The following is a 12,195-nucleotide window of genomic DNA, read 5'->3' as shown; positions in this document are numbered from 1 at the left end:
TCATGGAGATTGCAGTGCCCTTCTGCTCAGGAGTCTCTTCAAGGCACTCTTCATGTCTCTGTTTCTCAGGCTGTAGATGAATGGGTTCAGCATGGGAGTCACCACGGCATACATCACCGCTGCAATCCTGTCCTTGCTGGCTGAATCCGCAGAGGAGGGAATGAAGTACACCCCAATAGCAGACACGTAGAACAAGCAAATTGCTGAAAGGTGGGAGCTGCAGGTGGAGAAGGCTTTCCATTTCCCACTCGCTGATGGGATGTGCAATATGGCAGCCACAATGCGGGCATAGGAAATGACAATCAGCAAGGGGATCAAGATGGTTAGTGCCCCACCCCAGTATGTCAACACACACCTGTTGGCATAAGTATCTGAACAAGAGAGCTTCAACAGGGGGAGAAGTTCACAAAAGAAGTGGGGGATGATATTGTCGGTGCAGAAGGATATCTGAGCCAGGAGAAGGGTGTGGGTTAGAGAGTAAGCCTGAGCAAGGATTAGGGACATGACTACCAGCAGGATACAGCATCTGGGACTCATGACCAAGGTGTAGTGAAGAGGGTGGCAGATGGCTACCAGCCGGTCATATGCCATCACTGCCAGGAGGAAAACATCTAGACCAATGAACCACAGGAAGAAGTAGATCTGAGACAGGCATCCAGCATAGGGGATGGTATGCCTGTGAGCCTGGATGTTCACCAACATCCTGGGGACAGTGGTGGATGATAAACCCAGGTCAGTGAGGGAGAAGTGGGCCAGGAAGAAGTACATGGGGGTGTGGAGGTGAGGGTCAGAGACAATGGCCAGGCTGATGGTGATGTTCCCCACCACAGTGATCAGGTACACGCTCAGGAAGATGCCAAAGAGAAGAGGCTGCTGTTCCTGGTGCTCAGACAGGCCCAGGAGGAGGAATTCAGAGACACTGAATGTGTGGTTTCCTGGTTTCATCTCACTGGTGTAAACTAAGGAATAAAATGAAGGATGATGCTTCCGAAACTTTTCTTGACTTCATATTGTCTAAATGTAAACAAAAGCATAAAATAAATATGGAATCAGGATATTAATAGCTGTGCATTATTTCATTTAAACCTAAACAGATCTGTGAGACTGTTATACCCATTTTATTGATAAATGAATGAGTTTCTTTGAAAGAGTCAAAGGTAAAGTTTAAACCTGGCAATTCTGATTTTGGAGTTTGCGATCTTAACCTCCTTACCAGTCTGCCTCTGATTTGGTGTCCAGAATTCATTCATTTATTCGTTCCACATATTCAGTGAGTACTGACTATAACTAACTACCAGAGAAACAATGGTTCCTGCCTTTCTATGGATAACATGCTAGTCAGAGGAGTCCTGTAACATACAAAGACTTTTATAAAAAAAACAAATAAGAATTCAAATGAAGGCAAAATATAGCTATCACTAGCCGATTGCTTTAAATTTTGTGGTCAGCAAAGAACTCACCATGAATGATTAAAAAGGAGCCAACGAAGTAAAGAATTGTGGGAAAGAGTGTTTGCAGGAAGTGTAAACAGGGCAGGAGCACATATATTTGGAGAAGCAGAAGGAAGGCAAGTGGGGCTCAAATATGGTAGGTGGAGAGGGGTAGGGGAGGTGGAGAGGGGTAGGAGAAGGGAGAGAGTTGGGAGAGGGGATGAGGGGTGGGAGGGGCATATAGGGGTAGACAGAGCCTGTACACCATGGAGTAAAGATTCCCGGTAACGTTGGAGACCTGCTGGCATGGGTGGCTCTTTAAACAGCTGCTGCTGCCAAGTCGCTTCAGTCGTGTCCGACTCTGTGTGACCCCATAGACGGCACCCCACCAGGCTCCACCATCCCTGGGATTCTCCAGGCAAGAACACTGGAGTGGGTTGCCATTTCCTTCTCCAATGCAGAAAAATGAAAAGTGAAAGTGAAGCCGCTCAGTTGTGTCCGACTCTTCGTGACCCCATGGACTGCAGCCTACCAGGCTTCTCCATCCATGGGATTTTCCAAGCAAGAGTACTGGAGTCGGGTGCCATTGCCTTCTCTGCAGACGGGATCTATCGTGGGATCTGACTGAGGGTGTGGAAGGATCATTCTGCTACTGTGGGGAGAAGGACTGTAGGGGCAAGAATGACTATATAGTACAAGGAGACCAGTTAGAAAATTCAGGGACTTCCCTGATGGTCCAGCGGTTAAGAATCCACCTTGCAATGCAGGGGACAGTGAATTAGACTGCACATGCCTCAAGACAACTGAGCCCCACACGCTGCAATGAAAGATCTCACATGATGCAGCTAAGATCAGAAGCAGCAATAAATAAATAAATAGAGAAGTTGTTGTTTTTTTCTTAAGAGAAAATTCATATAGGACCCAGCCAGGTATAGAGACAGGATGAAGTAGCTGGATTTGGGTGATGATTTAGGGAGTTTAGTGACTTGCCCAAGAAACCAGAAGTGGTAGACAGAGATATGGAGTAGATTAAGGCTTTTCACTCCTATGGCTGCATTCTTAGAGGTACAAGTAGTAAAATTCTCTAAAGTAAACAGGAAAGGATTAAGGGGATTTCTTTTATCAATGGAATCTGTTTAAAAATTATATAGCTTAAAATATCCAAGAAATGGTCTTTCTTTAGAATATTTCTCAAATGGCAAAAATCCCTGTAATGCCCTGGAAACATTAATGGAAATTACCTGTTAGTTTTCTTTGCCCTTCTTGAGAAAATTATTATTGTTACAGTTTAGCCAGCAATATTTACTCTTTTACTCTGTATTTATTTAGTCTCAGCATTTGTCTTTACTGATTGTATTCTCTGAAGCTTTTTAGTTGTATTACTTCTAGTACTTTCTAGTTTTTTAAGGTGATCATTGACTTGTTTTCAAAGTTTGTTTTTTAATTAAATCTTTTAAAGTAAAAAAAAGAAAGAAAGAAAGAAAGAAAAGCAGAGTGCCAGTGATACAGACAACTCTTAATTATTTCCAGAAGAGGGAGAATTAAAAAGGCAAAGGCTTCAGGGACCATTTGCAGGACTGTGGATATATATAGAAATCATTTCTGATGTGTTTCCTATGTGACAATGACGTCTATCATTTAATCCATACAACCTTTATGCCATGCATCTTTACCCTGCACTTCCAGATCAGGAAAGCTCAGAGAGGCTAAGGGATCAGATTAAGATCACGCAGCAATAAGGGAATAAGTCAGTATTCAAACTAAGATCTCTCTTAAACCAAATCTGGAAATTGGTCCATCATGCAATTCTACCTCCTAAGGCAGGCCTTTATTTTCTCATGGGTACTAGAGAGGGACTAAAGTCCCTGATGCTGTTAAAGATTGAGGGCAGAAGGAGGAGACGGTGTCAGAGGTTGAGACGGCTGGATGGAATGACCGATGCAATGGACATGAACTTGAGCAATCTTTGGGAGATGGTGAGGGACAGGGAGGCCTGGTATGCTGCAGTCCATGGGGTCACAAAGAGTCCGACATGACTGGGTGACTAAACACTCACTAGAGATATTTGTTAACTTTGTAATCATGTGAAATAAATCCAACCTTTAAAATACCTCCACAATGGGTCTGGGGAGCCATGTTTGTAATTTTTCATCTATTCAAATATTTATTGATTGTCTACATTACACTAGAAATGCCTCTGGGCATGAGATATTTAAAGTTATTTGAAGCAGGTACAGTCTCTGCATGTACAGTCTGATTGGAGAGACTGACAACAAGCAAATGAACAAGAAAATACATGGTCAAAACTCTGCTGAGTATGAAAAGGAGAGATACAGGGGTGACACTGAGAACATATAATTAGAGGACCTAATTTAGAGAGGAGTTCAGGGAAAACTTCTTTGAGAAAATCAGGAGTAGAAGAAAGAAGAGGAGGGGATGAAAACTTTCCAGCACATGTGGTGGTCTGGAGGAGGGAAAGGGACTCGTCGGTAGAGGAAAAGCAGTGTGACTGGAGGGTAGTGAGCAGGCAATGAGCTGCATGTAATACAACCTCGTTGGCCACAGGTGGTTGAAACATGGAATTGGATGAGTCAAACTGAGTCAGGAGAATTGTCATTTAAAACTCAGAGTTAGTGATACAGAGACTTGAACCATTGGTTTTGGGCTCTGAAAATATAAGTCTCTGTGTGTTCGTGGGTGTGTAAGTCTCTCAGTCTTGTCTGACTATTTTTAACTCTTTTTACTGTAGCCTGCCAGGCTCCTCTGTCCATGGGATTCTCCAGACGATAATACTGGAGTGGGTTGCCATACCCTCCTCTAGGGGATCTTCCTGACCCAGGGATCGAACCCGCTTCTCCTGCGGTTCCTGCATCAGCAGGCAGGTTCTTTACCACTCGTGCCACCACAGATGACGAATGCCCTTGTTGTTGTTGAATTACTGGACAATGTTCTTGGCAAGTGCCAATTTGTAGTTGACATTACACAACATTGTAAAGTAATTATACTCTCAAGAAATATGTTCATCCATCTGGAATTTTCTAGGAAAGAGTATTGGAGCAGGTTGCCATTTTCCACTCCAGGGAATTTTCCCAACCCAGGAATCAAACACCTGTCTCTTGCATCTCCTGCATTGGTAGGCAGATTATTTACCATGCACCACCTGGGAAGCCCATTATATAGGATTCCTTACACAGGACACTGACCAATGGATGTGAGTTTGAGCAAACTCCAGGAGAGAGTGAAGGACAGGGAAGCCTGTTGTACTGCAGTCCACGGGGTCACCAAGAGTCAGACAAGACTTAGGGACTGAGCACATCATTACACTGGAATCATTGACTTAAATCATTGGCCACTGGCTATTCACTCAACCTCCAGCCCCTCCCCTCCACAGAAGGTCACCTGACAACCAGCATCCTACCTCGCTGCTAAGTCACTTCAGTCGTGTCCGACTCTGTGCAACCCCATAGACGGCAGCCCACCAGGCTCCCCCATCCCTGGGATTCTCCAGGCAAGAGTACTGGAGTGGGGTGCCATTTCCTTCTCCAATGCATGAAAGTGAAAAGTGAAAGTGAAGTCGCTCAGTCGTGTCCGACCCTGAGTGACCTCATGGACTGCAGCCTTCCAGGTTCCTCTGTCCATGGGATTTTCCAGGCAAGAGTACTGGAGTGGGGTGCCATTGCCTTCCCCGATCCTACCTTGGATGAGGTCCAAAATTCACCTCATTGACATAATAAAAACACGTTTTCCCAGAGCAGCTGCTTTCTGATGTTCCAGTTTATTTTCACTCTTCTGAGTCTTTCCCACCCCACCCCAACCCTCAACGGGAGGCAGAATGACTTAGTGCTCAAGAGGGCAGACTCTAGTGTAAAATGGACCTGGCAATCGATTTCTTCTCTCATCTGTGAGCCAGGGATAAATTAAAAATATCTCAATGATCACAACAACAGCAATAGCAAGAATAACAAGTATTGATTCATCCTGCCAGACGTTGAACTAAAAGGGCTTTACTTCTCTCACCATGGTATTTTCACTCTGATTAGATGAACTCTCTATTTTTCAGATGAGGAAACTGAGATGTAAAGAGGTAAAGCAATTTGTCCCAGATGAGGTGGCAGGTGAGCAGTAAAACCCAGACTTGAACTGCAGGGTATCTGATTCAACACTTACCCGGCTGATCTCAAGCCAACCTCAGCTGTTACTCAGCACGGGGTTCTGCACTCAAACACTTTCTCCTTGGACAGTGGCAAATTCACATCACAGCCCCATTAGGAGACTCAGCCTCTTCTCCTTGTGTGATGGAAATGAAACCCAGTGTTGTCGGCAACTATGGAGTAGATTTCTAGAATCACAATAAATGAAACTGAGAGGGCCTGAGGGCACTCATGCTGGGAATATTTTCCAGGTTTGGAGACCCTAGTGACCTCATTAGTGGGAATAGAGACTAAGTGTCTCTGAATCCCTAAAGAGAGGAGGAGCACTGCTCTTTCCAGTTGGGATTCCTGTTCTACATGCATGCTCTTAGAGAGCGTTCCTTTTGTCCATCACCTGGGGAGGCAATATTCTGGGCTTGCTACTGTTGCCCTGTTCTCATATCTGTGGTTCAGAGGAAGAACTTGGGTGAACAGTCTGGGCATAACCTAGTTCTTCATTTGGACTTGACACGGTCTTAGCCCAAGTATCTTGACAAATATTTCAACCCTTCTGTATGTTATTATCCTCATCAAGTGCAACTAGGGTGTCTTTTAAGGAACAGAAATTCTTTAGTTTAATGTAGACCAATTTATCAGTATTATTTTATTTTGTTCACCAAATTTATTTTGTTTGTGAGATTCATCACTGTTTAGTGTGTGTTTTGTTTATTCTCATTCTGTTTAGAATTCCATTATACAAATATACTACAATTTTTAATCCATTGTAACATTGATGAAATGCTCCCTGGTGCTCAGATGGTAAAGAATCTGTCTGTCTGTAGTGCAAGAGACCTGGTTTTGATCCCTGGGTTGGTAACAATCCCTGGAGAAGAGAATGGCTACCCACTCCAGTATTCTGGCCTGGAGAATTCCATGGACAGAAGAGCCTGGTGGGCTATAGTCCATGGGGTCGAAAAGAATTGGACATAACTGAGCAACTAACACACACACACACACACACACACACACAATGTAAATGGACATTTAGGATTTTTTTTCCAGTTTGGGACTATTATAAATAGGGCTGCTGTGACATTCTTATAACTATCTGTTAATATGCATATATATGTAATTCTTTGGGGGCACATACCTAGATATGGAAATGCTAGGTTACAGGGTATACATGAAAAGATACCACCCAATGGTAGTCCAGGACTTCCCTGGTGGCTGAGATGGTAAAGCGTCTGCCTACAATGTGGGAGACCTGGGTTCAATCCCTGGGTTGGGAAGATCTCCTAGAGAAGGAAATGGCAAAGAGTCGGACGTGATTGAGCAACTTCACTTTCACTTTCAATGGTAGTCCAGAGGGTCCAGAGTATGTACTCCCACTTGTGGCATACGATGGTTTTAGTTGCTCCACAACCCCAGGAAGACTCAGATTGCTAGTCTTCTAAATTTTAGTCATTCTGATGGGTGTGTAATAGTATCTCATGGGGGTTTTAATTTGTATTTATTTGACATTAAAAATTGAATTTGAACACCTTTTGTTATGAATGTTGTTCATTTGGATAGCTTAAGTGAAGTAGTCATTCAAATATTTTACTTATTTTTCTATTGCATTTTCTCCCCCTTTTTTTCCACTGATATAAAGAATTTTTTATATAGTCTGAATCTGATTTCTTTGTTGAAGAAAGGTAGGTAGCCAGCTATATAGACATGTGGATAGATAGATAGAATCTTCTCCTACTCTGAGTTGCCTTTTAACTATCTAAATGATATATTTTGATGAACAACCGATCATAAATTTAAGGTAATCAAGTTTGTCGATTTGTTCCTTTATGATTTGTACTTTTTGTGTTTTAAAAAATATGGCCAAATATATAAAAATATCCTTGTATATTATTTCTAAGAAGCTTTTAGTTTTTACCTTTCACTTTTAGATCTATAATCTTCTGGAAGCAATTTTTGTCTATGGTGTGAATTATAATTCATTTTTCTTCTCTATGAATATTCAACTACCCTAGCACCCTTTGTTGAAAATCCATCTTTTCTTTGTGGCATTTCAGGATCACCTTTGTCATATGTATCAATATATGAGTATGTGTATAGCTGTGTGGGCTTCCCTGGTAGCTCAGCCGGTAGAGAGTCTGCCTGCATGCAGGAGACCCCACTTCAATTACTGGAGAAGGGATAGGCTACCCACTCCAGTGTTCATGGGCTCTCTGGTGGGTTAGACAGTGAAAAACCTGCCTGCAATGTGGAAGACCTAGACTCAGTCCCTGGGTTGTGAAGTTCCCCTGGAGGAGTGCATGGCAACCCCCTCCAATATTGTTGCCTAGAGAATCCCCATGGACAGAAGAGCCTGGCGGACTACAGTCCATGGTGCTGCGAAGAGTCAGACACAACTGCCTGACTAAACACAGCACAGTAGCACATAGCTGTACATTCAGATCTTTGTGTGAGAAATTTATATTTCTTTTGCATAAATCCCTAAGAGTGGAATTGCAGGGCCAAGGGTGTATTTACTACAGGAGAAACTGACAAACTATTACCTAAACAGTTCTATATTATGCAATACTGCCTGTAATGTATGAGAGTTCTAACATCCTCACTACCACTAGGAATTGCCATTTATCTGAATTTTGGCCATTCTAGTGGGTTTGTTGTCCTATATCATTGTGGTTTTCATTTCCATTAATCTAACGACTAATGACATTGAGTGTCTTTATATACGCTAATTTGCTATATATCTTCCTTTGGTGAGATATCTGTTTAAATTTTTCACATTTTTTTTCAAATAATTGGATTGCTTGTCTTTTGTATATGTTCTGGATTCAAGTCTTTATCAGAAATACATTTTGAGAATATTTTCTGCCAGTCTGAAGCCTGTCTTTCTGTTTTGAATTTCCTTTGTGTTCAGTTCAGTTCAGTTCAGTCACTCAGTTGTGTCCTACTCTTAGTGACCCCATGGGCTGCAACATGTCAGGCTTCCCTGTCCGTCCCCAAATCCCGCAGCTTACTCAAATGCATGTCCATTGAGTTGGTGGTTCCATCCAACCATCTCATCCTCTGTCATCCCCTTCTCCTCCCACCTTCAATCTTTCCCAACATCAGGGTCTTTTCCGATGAGTCAGTTCTTTGCATCAGGTGGCCAAAGTATTGGAGTTTCACCTTCAGCATCAGTCCTTCCCACTTTTTGTGTTAATATATGATATTTGTTTTTCTCTTTCTGACTTAGTTCACTCTGTATGACAGTCTGTAAGTCCATCCATGTCTCCTCATATGGAACAATTTTGTTCCATTTTATGGCTGATTAATATTCCATTGTATATAAGTGCCAAATCTTTATCTACTCCTCTCTTGATGGACATTTACTACTATGTATAAAAAAGATAACTAATGAGAACATACTGCAGATCATAAGGAACTCAGCTCAGTGCTCTATGGTGACCTAAATGGGGAGGAAATCCAAAAACAGAGGGATGTATGTATGCATATGGCTGATTCATTTTCCTGTATAGCAGAAAATAACACAGCATTGTAAAGCAACTGTAGTCCAATAAAATTTTTTTCAAAAGGGTTTGTTTTGAAGAACAGGTGCATTATGTACTGAAATGCATAGAAGTATATGTACAATTATTATAATAAATTACATTAGGAAAAGAAAACTATAAATTACCATATAAAGTAAAGTTCATTTATGGAAATATGTATACCTATGGCTGATTCATGTTGATGTAAGGTGAAAACCATCACAATATTGTAAAGTAATTACCCTCTAATTAAAATAAATTAATTTAAAAAATCATCTTAGAAGGATAAATAATGGATGGGTGAAGTACTTTGACTTTCTCCTTTGTTTTCATGTCTATGTTATTGTATTTGGATTCCCATCATAAAGCAGAATTAATTTTAAAAGCATCAAATCAAAAAGGAATTCCCACTTGGGAGAAAAAAATCCATCCCTATATCCAAGCTATGACCTAACTAGAGGAAACATTAAGCCGTGGGGAAGGGGCAGTAAGGAGATCTTTCCACATCTCCTTTGGGCGCACACCCACAGGGCATCACCCTAATGTTCTTCCTCAGGACAGTGTTTCCTCAATGTCGGCCCTTAGGATCACATGCCTCAGAATTCCCTGGCCCTGGAGCTCATGAATGAGCATCACTGGAGGTGGAGCTGGGATCTTCATCGTTAACAAGCTCCCAAGGGATTCTGGGGAATGTTGAAGTTTAGGGACCACTGCCTGGGAGCATCTTTCCTGAAGGGCGTATAAAGAAAACTGAGTGATTAATAGATGTTTAATGCATGTCTCTAGCCAAGAACTTGGTGCCCAGTCCCTGTGGTCCCCTCCCTGGTGGGCAGAGCATAGTCTTAATATTTCCACTTCTGAAACTGTGGATTGAGGAGTCTGCTTATTTCGCCCTGATGCTGGTGAGAAGTTTGGGACCACAGAAAGTAAGTGAAAGTGAAGTGAAGTCGCTCAGTCATGTCTGACTCTGTGACCCCATAGACTGTAGCCTATGAGGCTCCTCCATCCATGGGATTTTCCAGGCAATAGTACTGGAGTGGATTGCCATTTCCTTCTCCAGGGGATCTTCCCAACCCAGGGCTCGAACCTGGGTCTCCGGCATTGTAGACAGATGCTTTACCATCTGAGCCACCAAGGAAGTCCCTGGTGAGAGGTTTGGGACCACAGATGTGGTGGCTAAATCTGGTCTTGGAGTATCCTATCGAGAAGCTGAAGCCATTTTGTCTGACTCTCTGTGACCCCACTGGCTGTAGCCACCAGGCTTTTCTGTCCATAGAATTCTCCAGGCAAGAATACTGGAGTGGGTTGCCATTCCCTTCTCCAGGGGGTCTTCCCAACCCAGAAATTGAACCTGGGTCTCCCCCATTGGATTGCAGGCAGGTTCTTTACCATCTGAGCCACCAGGAAAGGCCCAGAGAAGCTGAGAAACCAGTCCTTATTCCCTGCAACTAGATCACTTGAGCATAAAGTTCAGAGTAGAACTTAGTCTCTTTCAACAAAAAGCAAGTGTGTGTGTGTGTGTGTGTGTGTGTGTGTATGTGTACAGGTGGTCATCACCTCTTTGTGTTCTTGGCTTATGTCATTTCTTATTATTAGTTTCTAAAGATGGTGGTGGAGGAAAAGACATATCATGGTTTATCTCTTTGACACCTATTGACAACAGCATTTTTTTACTATGAATTGTGGAAGTTCAAGGGGTCATGGGAACTTGTTGGATCAGGAGGAGACTGGAGACTGAAAAATACGAGTACTAGTAAAAAATATGCAACTGCCAGTAATAAGTTTGCTTCATAAAGCAGTGATATTGCAAGACTGAGCTCTAAGGCACTCTGAGTTCAACCAGCAGATAAGCTTCTTTTTCCTTCAATCTTTATACATAATGGAAACTTTGACTATTTATTTTTGATCCACTTTCCTTTGAGAATTTGTTGAAACTTCCTCACTATACTTACTAAAGGATTTTCAAATTTGAAAAGTTCAATATGTCACAACCTAAAGTTCAAACCTTATGACTGTTTTTAAAGGTAGAGAAACAAAATAGAAATGAGGTAGATTTTAACTTAACATCCCTCTGCTATGCTAGGGATTCATTTTGATGTGCCTGATTGTTCGTTTCTGCTTCTTTCACTGTCCTTTCTCCCCAGCAGACAGGAGAGGAGCATGAGGAAGGAGAACCAGAGCAGTGTGTCCGAGTTCCTCCTCCGGGGGCTCCCCATCCGGCCAGAGCAGCAGGGCGCGTTCTTCACCCTGTTCCTGGCCATGTACCTGACCACAGTGCTGGGCAACCTGCTCATCCTCCTGCTCATCAGACTGGATGCTCGCCTCCACACCCCCATGTACTTCTTCCTCAGCCACTTGGCCCTCACTGATATCTCCTTTTCATCTGTCACCGTCCCTAAAATGCTGATAAACATGCAGATTCAGGATCAATCCATCCCCTATGCAGGATGCATAACACAGATGTATTTTTTCATATTTTTTACCGATTTGGACAATTTCCTGCTCACCTCGATGGCCTATGATCGGTATGTGGCCATCTGCCACCCTCTCCGCTACAGCACCGTCATGGGACAGGGGCTGTGCACCTTACTAGTAACTGTGTCCTGGATTCTCTCCTGTGCCAGTGCCCTGTGTCACACCCTCCTCCTGACCCGGCTGTCCTTTTGTGCTGACCACAGCATCCCCCATTTCTTCTGTGACCTTGATGCCCTGCTGAAGCTCTCCTGCTCAGACACATCCCTCAATGAGCTGGCCATTTTCACAGTAGGAGTGGCCGTCATCGTCCTCCCATTAATATGCATCCTGATCTCTTATGGACACATTGGTGCCACCATCCTGAAGGTCCCCTCCACCAAGGGGATCTGCAAAGCATTGTCCACATGTGGCTCCCACCTCTCTGTGGTGTCTCTGTATTATGGAACAATTATTGGACTGTATTTTTTCCCCTCATCCAACACCTCCAGGGACAAGAGCACCATTGCCTCTGTGATGTACACAGTGGTCACTCCACTGCTGAACCCCTTCATTTATAGCCTAAGGAACAGGGACATGAAGGGGGCCCTGGAGAGACTCTTGCACAGGGCAAAACTGTTATCTCAATGA

The 12,195-nt window shown here is 43.1% G+C and overlaps 2 protein-coding genes across 2 annotated transcripts; one reads left to right on the top strand and one right to left on the bottom strand.

The window, feature by feature from the left end:
• LOC102178634 (olfactory receptor 1G1-like) lies at nt 1-945 on the bottom strand. The gene has a single exon (XM_005687113.2). The coding sequence runs from the start codon at nt 943-945 to the stop codon at nt 1-3; it is 945 nt and encodes a 314-aa protein (XP_005687170.1).
• LOC102171511 (olfactory receptor 1J4-like) lies at nt 11,254-12,195 on the top strand. The gene has a single exon (XM_005701981.2). It carries the CDS (start codon nt 11,254-11,256, stop codon nt 12,193-12,195), a length of 942 nt encoding a protein of 313 aa, XP_005702038.2.

This window comes from Capra hircus, chromosome 11, assembly GCF_001704415.2.
Source record: "Capra hircus breed San Clemente chromosome 11, ASM170441v1, whole genome shotgun sequence".
Lineage (NCBI taxonomy): Eukaryota > Metazoa > Chordata > Mammalia > Artiodactyla > Bovidae > Capra > Capra hircus.
This window is presented reverse-complemented; position numbering and strand designations above follow the sequence as displayed.

Bases quoted from the DNA above. Each gene is read 5' to 3' on its own strand.
- LOC102171511 (XM_005701981.2), top strand. From the start codon at position 11,254: ATGAGGAAGGAGAACCAGAGCAGTGTGTCCGAGTTCCTCCTCCGGGGG.
- LOC102178634 (XM_005687113.2), bottom strand. From the start codon at position 945: ATGAAACCAGGAAACCACACATTCAGTGTCTCTGAATTCCTCCTCCTG.